Source organism: Takifugu flavidus, chromosome 9 (assembly GCF_003711565.1).
Source record: "Takifugu flavidus isolate HTHZ2018 chromosome 9, ASM371156v2, whole genome shotgun sequence".
Classification (NCBI taxonomy): Eukaryota; Metazoa; Chordata; class Actinopteri; order Tetraodontiformes; family Tetraodontidae; genus Takifugu; species Takifugu flavidus.
Genome location: NC_079528.1, coordinates 9,437,469 through 9,457,504, shown reverse-complemented (window position 1 = coordinate 9,457,504; position 20,036 = coordinate 9,437,469). Strand labels below are relative to the sequence as shown.

Sequence of the window (20,036 nt, the reverse complement as noted above, 5' to 3'; positions counted from 1 at the left end):
AATGAAAATGAAGAGAAGCATTACAACAAAATATCTGACTTTGGAATGAGTCTTAAAACACTTAAAATCAAATGAATAAAATGTGCCTTTTTAAAAAAAATTAATAACCATTTCTATTTTAAAGCACTGAAAGTTCTGTTATCCTTCAGGATATCACCATCACTCTCCTCCTGACTGTCTTTTTTCTAGTGGGAAAACACCAGAATTGCAGTGAAAATATAACATTAACAAGGTTTATTCATTTAATTTTTCAAGTTTGGCGGGCCGGATTAAAACGTTTAACGGGCCGCGTGTGGCCCCCGGGCCGTAGTTTGCCCATGCCTGGGTTAGTGGAACTGATTTAGCTGCTACACAAGAGTCGTGTCTGAACATTAACGACTAAATGTGATATAGGACCAATTGCTGCCATGTCAAGCACCGAAGACCTTACAACCAACGGCCATTCCAACAAACGAATTGGAGAACGTGGTCCACTCGGGCTCAATGTCTACAGCCTCTCTTGGAATCTGGTCAATCAACCAACTTACCACCAGGTGGTGATCATTTGATCTGTTCTCCTCACCCGAGTGTCCAAGACAATCAATGGCCGACGTATTACGATGTTCAGTTGAAACGTACACCGACACCTTAATGCTGAAAGATGGTGTTTGTTATGGAAAAACTGTGACTAGCACAGACGTCTAGCAACAAAGCACCGCTCAGGTTCAGCTCAGGGAGGCCATTCTTCCTACTCACTCCATCCCAGAATACACTGTTGCCGCCCACATGAGTGTTGAAGTCTCCCAGTAGGACTATGAAGTACCAGGTCTTTCTCATCAATTACACAGTAATACTGAAGCTAAAAACAAACGGAGACATGTAGGCACAAGGACGGTTCGTGATGAACAGATCTGGGATCCGAGCTCCTGGGGGTGGGGCAACAGCAGTTTTGCTCCGGTCTTGGTCTTTAGACCACACTCGTGTTAAACTCTTCACACTTGCAGACACACAGACAGAGCGGACCATTATGAAGTCTTTCTCACGCGTTATAATTCCAGTACTGTTGGTTCTACCTGCTCTAACAGCTCTGGAATGTGGCCCATGTAAGCCGGATTTGTGCACCCCTCTCCCAGTGGAGGGGTGCCACATGGGTTCAGTGCTGGACTACTGCGGCTGCTGCTCCGTCTGTGCTGCTGCAGAGGGTGAGGCCTGCGGCAGACGCCATGCAGGTGGGCGCCGCTGCGGCTCTGGACTGGAGTGCATCAAAATCAACAAGGAGAAGAAGAACAAACTGGGAGTATGTGGGTGCAAGAGCAACTATGAAGTCTGCGGAACAGATGGAGTAACGTACAGGAATGGCTGCGGGTTGAGGAGTGCGAGCCTGACAGCACAGGAGCAGGGCAGAGAACCAATCACTGTCCAGAACAAGGGTCGCTGTGCAACAGGTGAGTCTGCAAACCCCAGGAAATACTTGTTACAGGACTGAATCTTCTCCAACCCAGCTCAACTGGACTTTAGTCATCATGCTAGCACAAGCTTCGAGAACAGGTTCTAGCACGATAGAACATGTTCAGATCCCCTGCCCCATTTACGTAAGCATAAAGAATAGAAAATACTGAATTAAATATTTAGGATGCACTGCTACAAAATGTTGTTGCTGAGAGGTTTAGACCTGAAAATGGATTTCAATTCAATTCATCTTTAATTAGAGAAATGTTTGTTACAGTTTTGGGCCAATATGAAATTATGATTATTAATCAATGCAGACATGAAGGAACGATACAAAAAGAATGTGTAAAAATATGCTTTCACAGGTAATTGGACATGATTTTCTCCACAAATCAATGTGAGATAAACTTTGGAAGAAAGGGTTCCTTCGAGTCAACACAGGTTAGGGCTTATTTGAACTTGTTGCTGCTGAATTCTCTGACAGTAACAGTGTTATTAATCGACCTACATCCCTCTGAGCAAACATAGAATTCCTTTCTTTTGAAAAGCTGCAGTGATCTTGTTCATAGCAAACTGAATTCCTCTGAGGTCACGGAGGCTTTACCTTTAATTATGACCTGTTTCATCCTGTCTGAGTCTGTTTTGATGTTCAAACTCAAACTAATGCTGTGTTGATGGCTGCAGCTCCACTCATCGTCACACCTCCAGGTGAGGTGTACAATGTTACCGGCTCTCAGGTCTACCTGAGCTGTGAAGCCATGGGTGTTCCCACACCTGTCATCACCTGGAAAAAGGTTTGTTTCTCTGTTTAAAAAATGTACGTTGTCTTCATTAAATCAAGTAATTGTAGGACCCTAAAGTCAAAACCTGCATATAAAATGTGACTATTTTCCCGTTTCTGGTTTTATTTAGATTAATTTCTACTTGTGAATAATATACTATGACATCATTTATCCATCCTGAAAAGTAACTTGTTGGAGGTTGAAAGGCTACAATTCCAGTGAATTTATGGGAATTATCAAAGTTGCTTTCTGATAAATGTGTGATAAAAATGGAACAGGTGGACTCTAACTTTAATTATTGGGACAGTGAACAAAGATGCATATCCTGACAAGCGCTCAGCACCAGACGGAGATGATGGGAAGAAAACAAAACTCATCAAATGCAGAAAAAAGACTGAATTGTGATTAAGGCAGAAACAATTTTTTCTCTTGTCAAATTCTTTTAGAAGGCAAATATCAATCAGAAATCCTGGTTAGGAAACTTGCCTGTGACTGGATGGGTTAGGGTTCAAAGGTGGAAGCCACTACTCGTCCCTATGATGAAAAAAAATGTGCATAATTATTTATGCAGGTGCTTAAACAGTTTCTCCTGTATTGAACTCCAAGAGGTTTCACAAAAAAAATAAAAATAAAAATTGAAAGAAGTGAACCCTCTAACAGTTTGACTTTATGATGAATCTGTTGTTTCTTCAGGACTAAATAACAAAGATTTAACAAAGGTTTCAATTGTTTTAAGCCATCCAGCTTTGCTGATCAGAGCAGGATTCATCTCCCAATCAGGATTTCGGATTATATTTATGGTTTACACTTAAAATCAATTAAATAAGTAAACCAAAACATACCCAGGTAGCGCACTTGAGTGGGCTGTTGTCTTCCTTCAGGTCCTCAGCGTTAAGAAGCTGGAGCTTCTCCCGGGAGACAGAGAAAATCTGGCCATTCAGACGAGAGGAGGACCCCAGAAACATGAAGTGACCGGCTGGGTCCTGGTGAGGTCACACTAGCGAACCTCGTGGTTTACTAATGCACTCGTGGTCCTCGTCTCTCCATGCAACACACTCACTTGCCCAGCAGGTTATGTCCTTTTTTCCTTTGTAGTGACACTTGGGACTTAACTAATGTGAGCTTTTCGGACCATGTTGATGTCACGCATCCCTCTGAGGGTGTGGTCTGAAGAACATGTAATGCCATGAAGGTACCTGTGGGTCTTTGCTCTTAGATTTCTCCCCTGACTAAAGAAGAAGGAGGATCCTATGAGTGTCATGCAACCAATGCTAAAGGAGAAGCTTCAGCTGTTGGAGCAATTCACCTGGTCGAGTCCAGTGATGACATCATTGTCAAGAAAGGTACCACCATAACAAACAAGATTAAAAGAACTCCTACACCTCAGTAAAGGCTGCTCTCACTAAAACGATGGTTTCTACTGCAGGACATACGAGAAACACACGATCGTTAAATAACTTCCTCCTGACCAATCACAGGTCCTGAAAACTAGGAATTTTGGGGGGGAAAAACCCTCATTGTATTCTGCTACCACTCTCAGGAATGATTATTAATATTTTAAAGTTTGTATTAGATTGATGAAACGCAAAATCTTATGTCGTCTTTTCCTTAGCGACCAAAGAAGAATAAGTGACCGGTTGAAGATGAAACAGCTGGAGACTTGAACCTCTTCAAGTTTAACTTCACATTTGGCTCCTTTCATTTGTTTGATATGCTCAATATTTTTGCTTGGTTTCGTCACCTAAATAAAATGCTTTTTTCAGAGATAAAATGACACAATATATTGAACACCCTAACATTATTCTCACCACTTCTTCATTTATTGCTTAACTCATCTTACGTTATTGGCTGATCACTTCTGACGTGTTGTGTTGTGACGTGTTCTGACGCTTGTGGTTACTGCTCATTGAACACCGTGTGTACTTGATGATTTAGAGCCTTTGAAGAGTGACAAAAAGACAACTTGGCAATTTAAAGAAAAAAAACTATTTTATTCTTAAAATAAAAGATCGTCACAATTAACGTGAGGAAGCAAACGATGGGCTCAAGTATTCTATGACGTCATCATCCGAGGAGCGATGCTCATCGACATGAGCTCCTGGAACAGAAGCTTGCAGGCGTACGGCATCCGAACGAGAGAAATCTGAAAAACCAAGGATAATTTTTGATTGGAAAAGTGATCGACACCGTCGTTAGTGTAAGCCGTTACGACACCATCACAACTGAACTTTGACTCCGGCCAGCTGACAGTCTAACAGGTACCTGGGTCTTGTTGCGGCAGCCACGACATTCGTACGTGTGTGTGCGTGTGTTGGCGATGGCCATCAGGCCACACAGGTTGCAAACGTGGACCTGGTACGGATCCGAAGCTTCAAACAGGCGCTCTTTGAGGAACTGAGCAGCACCATGAGCAATTTGACAGTCGCGTTCCATCTCACCAAAACGGAGCCCGCCATCACTGCGAGTGACACAAGCCAGTCCATATCGATCAGAACGATCTATCAGAACGATCAATCAGACAGCTCAGCAATGCAACTGACCGTGATCGGCCCTCCATCGGCTGCCTGTTGAGGATCTGGACCGGGCCCCGGGCCCTTGAATGAATCTTATCGTCCACCATGTGTTTTAGACGCTGATAATAAGTTGGACCAATGAAAATCTGTGAAGTTAGTTTTCTCCCAGTGAAGCCGTTGTACAGAACCTGATCACAGATCAATATGTCAATGAAACGTTCATGGGCAGAAAGGTCAACATGATCAATAGATAAAAGGGATTGCAGCTAATATTGTTGGTTCTGAAGATTGTAGTTGATGCATTTAAGGACACGACACTACACTCTCAGAGAAATTGCACAAGAAGTGACCTCATTTCCTCTCAGGTGATATCCATATTCTGACAGCAGGTTGGACACTTTCTGCACGTTCACGGCATCATTAAACGGGGTGGCGTCTCCAATCTCACCTTTATTGGCCGAAACCTGAAGTGAAATAGAAAAAAAGTTGACACATTTATTCAGAAATGTGTCGGAGAGCTGAGTGTCAATAAAAACTCAAAACTAGGAAAGCTAGCATAGGTTGGATGTAGCATTACTCATGTCAGATAAGAGTTTGCTTTTCTGTTGCCGAATCCAAACAAGTTTTGTTACAAGTCTACAGTTGCTAGGCAGCGCCATCCTCACCTTTGCTCAGCGTTGTCTGGAGAGACTCAACATGTCAAGGTTAAAACCTTTGCAACAGTTTGGTGATCAGATCACCAAACTGATCAGAATTGATCAGTACGAAGCCAAATGAGTGATGGAGTACCTTGCCCTGCAGACACTCGATGAGATGTCCAACCGTCATTCTGGATGGGATGGCGTGTGGATTGATGATGATGTCAGGCGTTATTCCTTCGCAGGTGAACGGCATGTCCTTCAACACAACAGGAGAGCAGCTAACTCATCTGGGACACTCGAGAGATTCCAATTGATCTATTTTATGAACATTCAATGCATAAAAGGGCCAGAAAATTAAAATCACAGACACAGAAGACCCAAGTTCATGTCTATTTACTTCCTGTCTGTACTGGATGCCACAGGTCCCTTTTTGTCCATGTCGGCTAGCAAACTTGTCTCCAATTTGTGGGATCCGGACCGATCGAACCTGCAGGCAACAGGAAACTGTTCAGCGTTCTGCCTGGTTTCAACTGACGTGGATTTTCAGGCGTAACGAGAACACCCCCAATATCTTCAGCATCATTGTTTAAAAATGTTATCTAGTGAATTTTTGTGCTTCCATTTGTTCCAAGTTTGTAGACAACTGATTTGAACGTATTTCCATTTTTGGGAAGTGGGGGTTCGGGTCTATTTTTGGTTTTTGCTTGTAGACGTCGAGCTGCTCTTCTCTTTTACATCCCTCTTTCTATCAGATTTGCAGATAAATTTTACTTAGGAGCCATTTGGCTTCCAACCGAGTACGTTTGACTAATGTAATAAACAGACGGTTCTGGTGAGGATGAAATGTGCTCACCCTGATCTTGCAGAACTTGTAGCCCTCCTGGTTCAGTGTCACCATCACCTGATCCACAATTCCAGTCTCACTGGTTCTCAGAAAGGTGCTACAATCCCTCTTGGTGTAGCGCCGGTTGGTGCTCTCCAGCTCATCTTCATTGTCTGGCAGCGTCACCGTTTTCCCAATGATCACGTCCTCGCCAGAAACACGGACCCCAGGAGCGATGAGGCCGTCGTCATCCAGTTTTTCGTAGATGGCGTGTCTCATACCTGTGAAACCATGTTTCCTCCGTTTTATCGTTCTCACCCTCCACAGGTGACCGACACATAAGTGAAGATCTTTATTTTTTTACCTTGGCAGGTTTCACGCGTGGGTTTCTCAAAGATCTCCTCCTGATCAAAACCTTTCTTTGACTCTTGTTCTTTGTAGGATCGATAGAAAACAGATCTGCAGGTGGAAAACGTTCTGGTTTCAGAGAAGCTGAACAATCCCAGTTTTTCATTCAACCGGAGAACTGGAGCTCTGACCTGAAGAAGCCTCGGTCCACCGCCGAGCGGTTCATGATCACCGAGTCCTCCTGGTTATAACCCGTATAGGAGGCGATGGCCACGATGGAGTTGATCCCTGAAACGGTCCCGTTGGGTCAGACAACTGCACAGGTGCTACCAATCCATGTGTGTAACCTGTACGGATGTGTGTGTGTAACCTGTACGGATGTGTGTGTGTAACCTGTACGGATGTGTGTGTGTATAACCTGTACGGATGTGTGTGTGTGTGTGTATAACCTGTAGGGATGTGTGTGTGTGTGTGTAACCTGTACGGATGTGTGTGTATAACCTGTACGGATGTGTGTGTATAACCTGTACAGATGTGTGTGTGTAACCTGTACGGATGTGTGTGTGTGTAACCTGTACGGATGTGTGTGTGTAACCCGTACGGATGTGTGTGTAACAGATGTGTGTGTAACCTGTACAGGTGTGTGTATAACAGATGTGTGTATAACCTGTACAGGTGTGCGTGTAACAGATGTGTGTGTAACCTGTACAGGTGTGTGTGTAACCTGTACAGGTGTGTGTTACCTGCAGGCAGCTCCCTGAAGCGCAGGTACTCCATGGATCGTGTGGTGACCAGAGGTTTCTGAGGGTAGTAGAGCACGTGAGCCAAGGTGTCCATCCTCACATGGAAGTTGGTGATATAGACCCCCATGGCCTGTTTACCCATGGCAGACTGGTACGTGTTTCTGGGAGACTGAAAATAAAAGTCAACTGCTTTGATGTGGAAGGATACAGTTGCTGGTTGGTGAAGACAGAAAAGCAGGTTTAAGCTCTTTATAGTACGAGGAAAGTTACTAAAGACAAAATCTAGGAAGTTTGCAGCAGCTACACAGAAAAAAGGATTCTCATTATTTTGTCTGGTTTAGTTTTAGTGCTCCGACACCACGGAGGCAGGTTAATGGCTGCTGCCCTTGTTCAGCTGATTTTGGCATTAACATTCTTCACATTCTTCAAACATTTGACTTTAAACCAAAACTAAGAGTTCTACAGGATTATTGAATAAGCCAGAGATGTGCATCTCCCATTGTGGGTTAGCTGTAACTACCCAGATAACCCGACACACCTGTGCAGTCCACCACAGCTGCTTCTCTGTTTTATATACCTGATTGTGATCAGGGAACGGAATGATTGAAGCACAAACTCCCAGGATCATGGATGGATGGATCTCACAATGAGTGTACGTTGAGCAATAAGCCACGCCCTTTTCCTGGAGGTCATCTGGAGTCATGGCAAGCATGACCGTCTCCTCCTCCAATGTGTCGATGTACTCCACCACACCGCTTGCCACCAAGTCCTGCCAGCTGGTCATCACAATAAAGGCTCCTTCAACAAAGGTTTGCTCCTTTTCTGAGTGCAACAGATGAGAAGCACGACCCACCTGTAATTGTTGTACTCCCTCTCCTTTAACTGATCGATGTGGCGTCTCTTCAGTAGCAGTTTCTGTTTCTCAACAATTAACAGCGGTCGACAGATCCGTCCTGCATCTGTGTAGATTCTGATCTCCCGCTCTCTGATGTCTCTGATCATGGACACCTGAACGGTCACAGCCAGCAGCAGCTTTCAGGGTCCACGAGATTCCCGACAGCCTGACATTTGAACCATCCTTACCTCAGACACAATGATGTCCATTTGTCTCCGGAGTTTCCTCAAAGTGTTCATCAGCTGCTCAGGATCTTTGTGAATTCCAACCCAGCATCCATTCACGAAGATCTTTGTGGCACTGAAAATAAGTAAAAGAGATCAAACAGGTGCATTTGGATAGTAGCATGAGGAAATCTAATGATAGAAATGATATCTGAGATGTTTGCTGATGGCTGTGCTACTTTTAAATGAACAGTGGTTTCTTTAAAGGTTTCAACAACATGAAAGTATTTCCAGATGATTTTAATTAAGTGACATTTAAATGCTGTTATCCTGGAGGCAGTCAAACAAGGATTTCACATGAATAGTCCAACGAAAAAGTCTACAAGACAAAAATGAAAAATGGCTCCTATTTCCACAAAAGCCAACATTCGACTCACTCTGCAATGGCTGCAGGTGAGATCTCCTCCAGGTTCTCCATGCTCCACTCTTCCAGAAACTCCAAGATGGGTGATGGCTGAGAGCCCACAGAGATGTAGGCCATGAGGGCCAAATTCTTCACCAGACCCACAGCGTGACCCTGAAAGAAGATGAACGTTTCTTTGAGTGAATAAAGCTGAGCTGGACTAATGTGAACCAGGGCTGGAGCCTTGGTTGGGATGATTGTTATAGCCCTGCGTTGTTCTTCACTGGTGCTCAGATCATTTTCCTCGCAGCGTTTGTACCTCAGGCGTTTCGGCGGGACACACCATGCCCCACAGCGTGTTGTGTAACTGTCGGGGTTTTGCCAGTTTTCCATCTCTTCCGATGGGAGAGTTGACACGACGGAGATGGGAAAGAGTGGACGCAAAGGTGAGGCGGTTCAACACCTACAAGAAGGAACACAAGGACTGTGGCTTTTTCAGACCTCCAAAGACAAAGCTTGATGTTGTTGTGTTAATGATTGGAAGTATTCATGCTAGAGCAGAATTAAACCGACTAAATTGGAGCTGTGTGTCTCACCTGAGACACTCCAGCTCTGGCCTGATGTGCTTTCTTTACATCTCCCCAGTTTCCAGTAGCCAAAGAGTATTTCAGGCCATCTGAGATGATTCTGGTTTTAATGGCCAGCTCCAGATTAAAGTCTTTTCCTCTGTCGATGAACTTCTGAGCGTAAATTCGGATCTCCTTCAGCAGATTCTTAAACATGCTGAAGTCGAAGGAAAAACAGGACAAAACAAATGTATATGAAGTCTTTCCAATCATTTTTGAAAAACAAAAAGTAACCAACTTCATTTTCAGAAAGTGTGCAGGAGAACAAATTCAAGTTCATTTAAACAATAAAAGTATATTAAAGAAAACCATTTTCCTGAAGCGGAGCATTCAGAAGAAGCTAAATACTCCAGTACTGCTGACCTTTGGACATGTATAACTGGGTCATGTTCTGCCTTTTAAACCAAGGAGGGATAGAAAACTATATATAAGGTATGCGGTACCCTCTGAACAAAAATGCCAACAGGGGCCCGGCGAGATCCAGCCTCTTGTTGCCGTAGTGATCTCTGTCGTCCAGCTCTCGTCTGCCAAGGGCAGCCAGCAGCAACCTGTGTACCATGTACCTAAAAAGACAGGATCACACACTCAGGGTCCGATTCTCCTGTGCAGTCGTATGCCAGGCAGGACTCACCCCAAGAAATAAGCCTTCTTGGTCTCGCAGAAATCGCTGACTCCAACATGTGGCAGCATCTCTTTCTGCAGAACTTCTTTAGCATATTTGATTCTTCGTTCCTTTGTCACACCTGGTTTTGCTCCTCGGGAACCAATAAAGTTTAATGCCACATTTTGTTCCTGAATTACAAAAGCTTCATCCAGAGAGGGCTTCACCTGGAAATGCAGCGACATCACTGGTCACTTGGCACTAACTGCTTGAGCCATTAAAGAAAGCCTGCAGTAACAGACCAAAAGCTAATTAAAAGACTGACCATTTCCATCATCTCAGGGTCGTCAAAGTCATAGATGATGTGTTCCAGGATGTCTCTGTCCGACACAAATCCCAGTGCTCGGAACACGATGATGATGGGAACTTCCTGTCTGATGTAAGGCAGCGTAGACACAATCCTCTGACCAATTGCACTCTTTTTCACCCCCTTTGAAAATTAGCAATCAGCCAGTCAATCTCAGCAACCCAAAACAAACAAATTGTATTAATATGTAACGTGTGGGGAAGAGATAGCTTTAACTTTAACTGGACTAACTGGTGCATCATCACAAGACATCACCAAGTGTTAACTGCTGGCATAAAATTTCTGGTTTCACCCGTTACACTTGTGTATACTTTAGTGTATCTTGTTAGCGAGCGTTTTAAAGTGACACTTTTAACAACCGATTTTTAGTTTGAGCTGCTGTGACAGTGTAAATGTCTGCACTTCTGTCTCCAACCAAATCTTCATTAAGATTTCAGCTGCTGGAGCTCCAGCAGCATCAGACAGTAATCAATTCCTCTCTCAGTCAAAGTGATCATTGTTTAGATGTTTACAACTTTCTCCTTTAACTTTACTTGTGTGATTTTTAGCGTTTTGGAACTTTATTGGCGATTGACATATTGGTTGTGATGCACTTGTGGAATATTTGCTTTATAAACTAATTAAATGTTCAGAGGACAAAGTGGGGGAGGTGAAAAGCAACTCATGAACAGGTGACTGACCTGTCCTCCTCGAGCCATCATGCTGACCCAGATGGTGCTGGTGGGGCGAGAGGAGTTCTCCAAACATGAACGACACTCACTGGTGTAGGCGTATTTGGAATCCTTTTTGGCGAAGACGTACACGGTGTTGGTAGCCATCTTTTCCTGAGCAATAAGCACCTGAAAACCAGCAAGTGGCTCGCTTTGATCAGAGTACAAAAGTACAAACCCACAAGTTGCATCTTCAGATTTTACACCAACACATCCCAGAAACAGCGTTTGAAAGAGTCACATTTTCCCATGAATTAGAAAAAGGAAAAGCATCTCTGAAAAAGTGAGAACGGTCAATAAAAACGACGCAGACAGAGCGCAAGTCGCATTTAACATCTTAGCTGTGCTGCTAGAGGCCGAGGCTGCCGGGGTCCGGAAACATGATCACCTGACAGGCCTCTGTCACTCCCCCACTGGGTAATGGTTTCCTCTCCTCTCCTCTCCTCTCCTCTCCTCTCCTCTCCTCTCCTCTCCTCTCCTCTCCTCTCCTCTCCTCTCCCTTAGGTTAGGGTTAGGTTAGGTTGGGGTTAGGGTTAACCCTAACTTTTACTGCTTAAATGTTCAGGTTTGAGGGTCTGTTCACACGTCCGATGAACCAAAAGCACTGTAGTAACAACATGTCTAATAACTGTGCACAGTGACACTGCAATGAAAATGTGGAAAACTATAATCCTGAAACACGTTGAGGGATTTATTTACAGCGATAGTTTTTATTGTATCTAGATTTCAAATGCATAAAATGGACATGTTTTGATTTGAAGGTTTGTATGCACGCGAGTCAACTGCAGCCCTCGTTTTATTTGATGTAGCCTCCTTTTCAATAAGGGTATACTTTTATATTCCTTGATGTCATTCTTGCCTGTAAATCATTTTAAGCTCAATAAACTCACAAAATGTGACCAGAACCTTTTGTCTGGTAAAGTGAAATCCTGCTGTCACTCCTACCACTTCCTACGAACACCAGGCAGTGTGAAAGCCAATGGAAAACTGGCTTTGATTCAGTAGAACTGGTTTAGAAGCGGACTGATCTTAGACAGCTTACCTTCTCAGAACCATTGATGATGAAATAGCCTCCAGGATCAAGTGGACACTCATTCAGCTCACAAAGGTCTCGATCTGTCAGGCCACTCAGGAGGCAGTATGTGGAGCGGAGCATGATGGGGATTTTACCAATGAATGTTTTCTGATGCTGTGTTTGGATCTGGTCCTCCCCCTCCTTGATGATGGTCTTTGTGATGTCAACATACAGGGGAGCTGAATACCTGAGGAGGTGGGGTGCGAGAGTGGGACAAAATCAGAGACATGTTTGTGACATAAGGCGGAGCCAGCACAAAAAAGCTGAGAACCTACGTGAGGTTTCGCAGTCGAGCTTCATTGGGCATCATGGGAGATGGTGCTCCATCCCTCTCCCAGTGGGTGGGTTTGGACAGGTAGATCTGCTCAAACTTCAGTAGATAACGAGGCTGCAACAATTAACAGAGATGTCACAAGCATCTATGTGGCGGTCTAGTGTCATGACAATACGCACAAGCTTGCCCACTTGCCCTAATTCTGACCAACATCTGGTTTATTGGTTCAACTCTTTTCTCCTGTTAACACTTGATGTTTTCTTAAAATATTTCCACCAAAGATGGACACCCAGTCAGGCTAAAAGACCTCTAAACTAGGCCTCATCTTAGCCTGTCCCTGACAACATCTCATATGTTTGCTCACCGGTTCCTCCACCTCTCCTGAAGTGTGCTGAGCTTCTGCCTGCAGGTCAATGGGTGGTGCATCTTCTACAATCCTCTGAACAGACATCTGGATGAACTCATCGAACGAATCCAGTTGCTGTCGGACCAAACCCTTCTCATCAAAATAAGAGCTACAAAAGAATAAACACTGCTGTAAAAATCAAACAGAACCAACAGAACGCTAAAGCACATTAATGGACCTACAGAGAATTTCTGCCAATCTGGTCAGCTATATCGGATTGGCTGATACTTCCCATTTTAGGCAATTTGTATGACAGCCTGCAATGTCTTAATTCACCGATCTGCTCAATGTCGTCTGTCATTGTGAAGATGCTCCCATTCATAGATCTTGGCCAGTTCTTGATTGATCCCTCATTTACGCTGACGAACTCTCAATGCACCGACCTATTTGTTTGCTGGTGACCATGTTGCTAATTAATACGTCCCGTTTTCTGTCCCATAGTGATATGCTGAGCAAACACGAAGCTATTGAAGAACACATGTAAACCAATGACGTGATTGCTTTTGCTTTATATAATCAACACCATCTTATTGCTCTCCTATGTGATCTTATGATCGTTTAAACTCATTAATGGGTTTAAAGATATCTGAAGAGTTTGTAACCATTTACCACACCCTCTTTAATATCTGTTTAAATGTATAAGACCCTTTTCATTTCATCACAGCTACATCATTCCATTCCAACTATTGAAAACAAAATGACCATCTTCATCACCTCCTGAAACTGCCAGAGAGGAAGGCCATGGTTCTTGGTTCGATATAGTTACGTGTGGTACCGAACTCCAAACACAGACGTTTACCTTATGACAATCCAACATGCTTCCTGCCACAAATCAGGAGTGATTTCATCATCATCTTCATCATATTGGTTATCTGAAAAACACAGATTCCCAATGAAAGCAGTGAACAAATCAGGGTAGAATCGGCTGCATGTCAGATTGACCTAGAAATACAGATTTCTGTAAATCACTCTTCAAAATACACACACACACACACACACACACACACACGTATGTACATAAACACGTATATCCAAGGTAGTTTTCTGTGTCAACTGGACTGTTTTTCTCCTCATTTGAAGTTTCACCTTCTATCTAGATGGCTTCTTCAGTTCTGAATTGAATCTACACAGACATAAACACACACACACACACATATATATATATATATACACACACACATATATATATACACACATATACAGGTATGTTTGTGTATTTAAATATATATAGTCACGTTAGCTAGCCGAACAAAAGCGTGGAGCCGCTGACAGTTGTTTTCGGCAGCATATTTAATTAATTAAATGCAGTTGTGCGCTTGAGGCACAGATAAGGTTTTTCAGGCCTTTCTTTTGGTCATTGTAAAATGTTTTCATGTAGTTACATTTTGCAGCATCCTGATGTTTAAGCAGAAGCTAACATGTGCTAGCTGCTAAAAATGACCGAGTCCGCGTTTTACAAAAAAGACAAACCGTTTCTTAAGTAAAGGCTACATTCGGTACAACTTTAAACAAGTTTTTGGTTGTGCACTAAAGCGACTCACCTTCGTCTTGGTCATACATTTTCTCTTAACAATATATTAAACCCGAACAAATAAAAAGACAACAGAGAAAAAGACAAAACGAAAACGGTCTTCAGTGCTCGAGCTGCGCGGCTTCATGTCACTTCTGCGCATGCGCTGTTCGTGCGCATGCGCAGAAGTGTTTGGAGGTCAATTTATGGCTCACCTGATATTCATGTTTAATTCAAGCGGAGGCCCTAATTTCCTGTTAAAATGTGATTATAAAACTGATTTTGCCTGTGAAATTAGCAGATTTTGCACAAACATATTTTTCCAACAATTGGAGTCTTCTCTATAAAAATAAATCTATAACAAAAAGTGGGTCAATATTTAATGTCAGAACTGATGAGAACTGAAGACAGAACTGAGGACTGATGGAGAGTTATGATAAAATGAACTTATTTCTAAATTTAGTACATAAAAACAAAACACCAAAAGAAGATGCTGTGTCTAATTGGTAGTTTGGCTCAATGATGCGATCAAAGTATATCTTTTACAATTATGAACAGGATAGACCCACGTTAGAATACAAACTTTAAAAAGATTTAAGATTAATGTTGAATGCTCCTGTACTTTTTGTGGTATGAATGATAAAACTATTTCACATTTGCTTCATCATTCTGCACAAAAATGTTTTGGTTGAATGTAATTACATTCAAAGGAAGACCAGACACTTCATCCAGCATCCACAGAAAGGAAGGATTTTATTATTCTTGCACAATAATTTGTTTTAAGGCAAATTTAACATTCAGTAAAAAAACTGTATTGAATCAAAAGCTTCACATCTTTTTGAACGAGCTGGTAGCTAGTGGACTAGAAATCCAAAAGGGATTAAAACAAACAATTTTAGTATTTTTTTTTAATTTCATGAATATGCAGATTTTTACATTATTTATCTATTTTCTAATCTGTGTATATACTTTTTCTAACTCCACTACTGGATACATAATATGGCTCAGTATATTAATATTAATAAATCAATTTAAAAAAGAATGGAATATAATTAGATTTTGTTTCTAATTCTGGTCCCAAACGTTTGTTAAAATATTTACCACAACTTCCATATTATTTATGGTCTTCTCAGTTGCAAGAATATTCCAGATAATTTATATCATTGCATCCATTTCTCACAATGCCATTATGTAGAGTCCATGTACCTTTATTTTTGGTAGTAAAGTCAAAAACTATATGTTTTATATTTTTAGTTTGCAAATCTATATATAACTCTAATCTTTTTAAACTTTTCACCTAATGGCAGGTGCATTTTTGGCATTAAAGTCTCTGTTCTGCAAGCAAAATAACAACAAGCTATCATGGATTTAATGGAATTTAATGGAATTTCCGGAATAAAAATGTTGACAATAGGCGAAAGAACAAATGATTGAGTTTTGGTGACCTGGAGGTACCTTTGATATCCCAAAGGTCAAAGGTCAAGGGGTTCAAGCCTTGGGGCTTTGATTATCAAGCAACCTACTATATTATATAACCTTGTATTAATGTGTTAAGATCGTCAACTCAAACCCTCTCTGTGTGCCTGGTTGTTACTTCACGTGTTACTGCGTTCCAGTGAAGAGCCGGAAGTCTGCCTGTCGCCTCCGGAAGTCTGTCTCCTCCTATCGGACTGAGTTAGACAAGCGATCACTAGTAAATTAATTTATTCCACTCCCATGATCGTAAACCTGGATAAAGACAATATCATTACGATATCTTGTAATAACTATGAACTCTGACTTAAATGACAACATGAATTAATTTTAAAATGGTCTGCAATACCTTTGTCTCAAAAGTAGCGGAAGTGCTATGACACGGAAACGATACTAACTTCCGCCCGCTGGAGAAACAGGCGGTTAGCTAAAAATTAGCATCAGCTGTTTGGAAATTAGTGTTTCAATGTTGAGATACTAACGTTTTTCTCTGTACCTACAGAAGATCAGTAGAGTTACCAGCTCTCAGGAGAAACACAAAGACGGTAATAGATTATAAAACTGCCAGTTGTTATGCTTTGTCAAATGTTTGGGTTAAAAATTTCTGAAGTGTAAAATGGAGCCAGTATAACGCAGGATTCAAAGTGTGTTATGAGCCTCTAGAATCAGTTAAATGTGTTAATTTTACACATCGTTAACAATAACCTAGTAACTGTTAACTATGTCAGAAGCTAAAGCGACTTTGGTTCATATGTTAAATAATTAGACGCGGTTGAAACAATAACAACCAAGTGGAACCCAAGAACTTGCTATCTGGTTAAAACCAACCTAACTAGCTTGTAGCACAGTTTTCACTTTTGCTTAAAAAAACTCTGTTTTTCCCTCTCTCCGCAGCGTCTGATATGAGCAACATTGTAAGTTTTCTTATTTAGTCAAACTTTTCGCTACGTGTGAAATACTTAGCATGACATAAAGAGTTGCCATCTAAAGGCATCGAGTGAACATTTAAGGAGCCTGCTTAAGTCAGGCGTTGCATCTATGCCGATGATTTTTGCATCTTCCACTGTTGTGGTGTTCTGATTTGTGTTAAGGCTCAGCGGAAAAGGAGGACGACAGGAAGTCCTCTTGTTGTCAGATCCAGCACCAAGACAAGCAGACGTGTTAGTGCCAGAAGGGCTGCAAATGATACGAGCATGTCCAATGGCAACATTGACTCTGCTGCAGAGCCCATTGATGTGGCAGACAGTCAGTAATGATCACTTTAGAAACGACTTAGCATTGTCAGAGTCCAGTCAGTAATGAGTCTTTTGTATTTAGGTGTGGAGGAAGTGGTGGACCTGACCTGTGAGGGATCAGAATGTGCTGTGGTTGATTTGACGAGCAATGACTCTGTGCTGGTAACGTAACACACGTGCATATGCTTGCATCACACAGACACCCCCTCCTCTCTGACATATTTTGTTTATGTTCTGCCATGGCTGCTTCTGCTGCTTCAGCTGTTGGATGAAGGTAAAGGCTGATTTTGAGACGAGATTGTGATTGAGGTTTTAGTGAAGGGTAGGCCTAATATATATGTTCTCCTTCAGGTCCTCAGCGCAGTACAGTCACCACAGCAGAGAGTTATGTAGTCAGCAGTGATGAAGATGACAATGCGGCTCCTGTCCTGAAGACTTCAGTAGTTTCCTTACACGACAACAGTGTTTTCAGGTATTACACCAAGACCTGCCAACACTTTATCTTCAGGTCCCACAAATGAAACTTCCACTATGTGGGACTAAAGTCACTCAACTCACAAATGTGAGACATGTTAGGACATGGAGCTAAAAGGTGCCTGGGTTCTAAAATGTCTGACTTTGAATATGCTTGACATCATAAACAGTGGTGAAATCTAGGGCAGAACATTTTCAATACTTTTTTCGTCCTCCGTGCAACAACAGCCCCATGTTGTGCCATAGAATTTGCCATAAGAACCACTAATACAAGTTACTAAAACGGTTTGGAAAGGGAACACTGAATGGGGAACACCTCTATTTCAGACCAACTCCAGGGACGATCAGCTGTCCGGTCTGTTTGGACTCCTACTGTGAGGTAACCTTAATCATGTTTGTTGCTTACCTGGATGGACAGCTGAATCCTGCTTTCTGATTGGAGTGTTGATGTTTGCAGATTGTAGACAGCGGCAGATTAGTCGTATCCACCAAATGTGGTCATGTGTTCTGCAGCCAGTGTCTGAGAGATGCCCTGACGTCTTCGCACACGTGTCCCACCTGCAGGAAGCGATTGACCCACCGCCAGTACCACCCACTTTACATCTGACATCATCACACTGTGACGTGTGCCCTGCTGTTTTCTTTCTCACTATTTACAATCTGACTGTGTTGAATGATTGTCAGTTAATGCATATTATTGATTATAGTTCATATAGTTTATTTTTTGTATTTTCTAATTGTGTAAATAAATTTTGACTTTGTGGCTTTGAATAGGAATTTTGGATTATATGTAATTACAACAAAGACTGGAAGAAGTTGTGTGTAATTTCAGAATTTACAAGAGACAATGCTGAAATTATTTTTTAACTAGATATAAATGACTATGTTATCACTAAATGTATTGCCAATTTCTCAGCAATCAAGCAACTACCATCAAACTGATATTTTGGTGTCTATCAAGATTTCCTTTATTTGTCCCACAATGGGGAAATTTACAAATCAAAGAAGCAAGCAGCAGGCATATTTCCAGACAGCTGGAGAAAATAAGTCATTGTCTTAAGCTCCGAGTTCTCCTGAGTACGTGGAAACAGTTTTTTCTTGCTGTTTTTAATTAAGCCTGTAAGTGTTAAATACAGCAAGGCTCAATAAGATTTTATGCATCAGTAACAGCATCCTTTTACATGTCCAGACTAATGAGATGAAACTTTCTTTTAATTGAAAACAAGTTTCCTCTGCTACTTCTGTCCGTGATAAAATCTATTTGTCCTAATTATTGATCCAACTAAATGTAAAGATTTTACTGCAAAAGACATTCCAGTCACAAATTTGTATCAATCAAGCAATAAACACAAATATTTAGAAATTCGGACAAAACATTTTAATGAATCGTTTCCACCACTTTAGATTATGATAAATAAAAAAAAACGGTTTTATCATGGACTTAAAATACAACCCCCCCCCCCCCCCACCTCACAAAGTAAGAAGTTTCACAGATTTCATATTTTAGAGTTTTCTTCTTTCCACAATATAAAACAATTAGATTAGATTGTCATTAATTAGATGGAAACTTCTCAGGAGTCCAGATAAGATGGACATTGTTAAGACTTATTCCAAATCATAATGCTCCTGGCAAATTTAACAATAAAACCCAATTCGTGTTTCTTTTTAGATCTCTAGTGCTGAGTATTTGTACAATTGCAGATCATCTTTACCTTCCTCGTCGTGTACTGTTGCAAAACTACTAATAAAGTTATGGGGGAAAAGGGTCAGTTGATCTCGTGATTCTGAGTCATTTCAGTCACAGGACTGACGAGTCATTGTCACCTGACACACGCTTTTGCTCCTGATTGGCTGCTGCAAAAGTCAACCTGACGTCACACCCCATAATTCTGAAAATACGAATAAGTTGTATAACATAAATGGGCTGATCAAAAAAATATTTAATCACACAACAGGGCTCTATTTGAACTGAAAATGTCATAAATCTACACACTAAGAGCGAACTGTTTACAAAGTGAGGTTTACGTAATGTGCGACTTAAATGCCAGCAAATGTTTCATGGATTTCCAGTCTCTCAGTAAACGTGAACCTGTTAAAACACATCTTCGACTCTGGGTTCGGGTTAGTGTGTGTTCGGTCCTTGCAAAGCCCCCCCCCCCCCCACTAGAACTCACGGAAATCCCTGGTGGGGGTGAATCTGAGTTTACGCAGGATAAGAATGATCTGCTAACGCAGAGCAGCGGGCACAACCTCGAGTTGATCGTTTTTAAGACAATGGAGATGATTGACGATGTCCTGCTCCCATCACCCTCCGACACATCTTCCACGGGATTCATGTAACACTACATACATTTACTAAACTGCAAACACGGTTCCCACAGTATCCAAATCTAAATATCATCCATGGAGATCAGTAGAAACACTTCAAATGTTTAGGTGTAACGATGACTCAGCATTGTTGTCGCGTCAGACTAAGTCACATGACTCGGTCCCTGCTGGCCTGTTATTTGTAGAATGGGCGGGGCTCCGTCTGCCGACCAATGGC

The 20,036-nt window shown here is 41.9% G+C and overlaps 3 protein-coding genes and 2 long non-coding RNA genes across 5 annotated transcripts; 3 read left to right on the top strand and 2 right to left on the bottom strand.

Annotated features, from left to right (window-relative positions):
- The first annotated feature begins 743 nt into the window (after nucleotides 1-743).
- On the top strand, nucleotides 744-3,981 carry igfbp7 (insulin-like growth factor binding protein 7). Its single transcript, XM_057043670.1, has 5 exons — nucleotides 744-1,424; nucleotides 2,113-2,222; nucleotides 3,092-3,196; nucleotides 3,427-3,553; nucleotides 3,823-3,981. Exons 1-5 carry the CDS (start codon nucleotides 881-883, stop codon nucleotides 3,837-3,839), a joined length of 903 nt encoding a protein of 300 aa, XP_056899650.1. The 5' UTR covers nucleotides 744-880; the 3' UTR covers nucleotides 3,840-3,981.
- Nucleotides 3,982-4,180: 199 nt separating this feature from the next.
- On the bottom strand, nucleotides 4,181-14,493 carry polr2b (RNA polymerase II subunit B). The gene is made up of 25 exons (XM_057043658.1): nucleotides 14,341-14,493; nucleotides 13,599-13,671; nucleotides 12,758-12,908; nucleotides 12,395-12,507; nucleotides 12,087-12,306; nucleotides 11,015-11,173; nucleotides 10,293-10,457; nucleotides 9,998-10,194; nucleotides 9,810-9,929; nucleotides 9,337-9,523; nucleotides 9,060-9,203; nucleotides 8,775-8,914; nucleotides 8,362-8,473; nucleotides 8,132-8,286; nucleotides 7,856-8,054; nucleotides 7,279-7,447; nucleotides 6,727-6,823; nucleotides 6,552-6,646; nucleotides 6,218-6,468; nucleotides 5,762-5,851; nucleotides 5,513-5,620; nucleotides 5,074-5,187; nucleotides 4,751-4,911; nucleotides 4,473-4,668; nucleotides 4,181-4,353 (listed from the first exon to the last, which is right to left on the bottom strand). The coding sequence occupies exons 1-25, from the start codon at nucleotides 14,357-14,359 to the stop codon at nucleotides 4,264-4,266; spliced, it is 3,525 nt and encodes a 1,174-aa protein (XP_056899638.1). The 5' UTR covers nucleotides 14,360-14,493; the 3' UTR covers nucleotides 4,181-4,263.
- Nucleotides 6,761-7,223, top strand: LOC130531599 (uncharacterized). Its single transcript, XR_008952142.1, has 3 exons — nucleotides 6,761-6,915; nucleotides 7,068-7,117; nucleotides 7,175-7,223. It is a non-coding gene; the product is annotated as an uncharacterized LOC130531599 (long non-coding RNA).
- A 1,675-nt stretch (nucleotides 14,494-16,168) lies between the features above and the next one.
- rnf4 (ring finger protein 4) lies at nucleotides 16,169-18,433 on the top strand. The gene is made up of 8 exons (XM_057043672.1): nucleotides 16,169-16,327; nucleotides 16,677-16,696; nucleotides 16,874-17,027; nucleotides 17,100-17,179; nucleotides 17,279-17,291; nucleotides 17,369-17,489; nucleotides 17,819-17,870; nucleotides 17,949-18,433. The coding sequence occupies exons 2-8, from the start codon at nucleotides 16,685-16,687 to the stop codon at nucleotides 18,096-18,098; spliced, it is 582 nt and encodes a 193-aa protein (XP_056899652.1). The 5' UTR covers nucleotides 16,169-16,327; nucleotides 16,677-16,684; the 3' UTR covers nucleotides 18,099-18,433.
- A 2-nt stretch (nucleotides 18,434-18,435) lies between these two features.
- LOC130531600 (uncharacterized) lies at nucleotides 18,436-19,909 on the bottom strand. Its single transcript, XR_008952143.1, has 2 exons — nucleotides 19,666-19,909; nucleotides 18,436-19,380 (listed from the first exon to the last, which is right to left on the bottom strand). It is a non-coding gene; the product is annotated as an uncharacterized LOC130531600 (long non-coding RNA).
- Nucleotides 19,910-20,036: the final 127 nt, after the last annotated feature.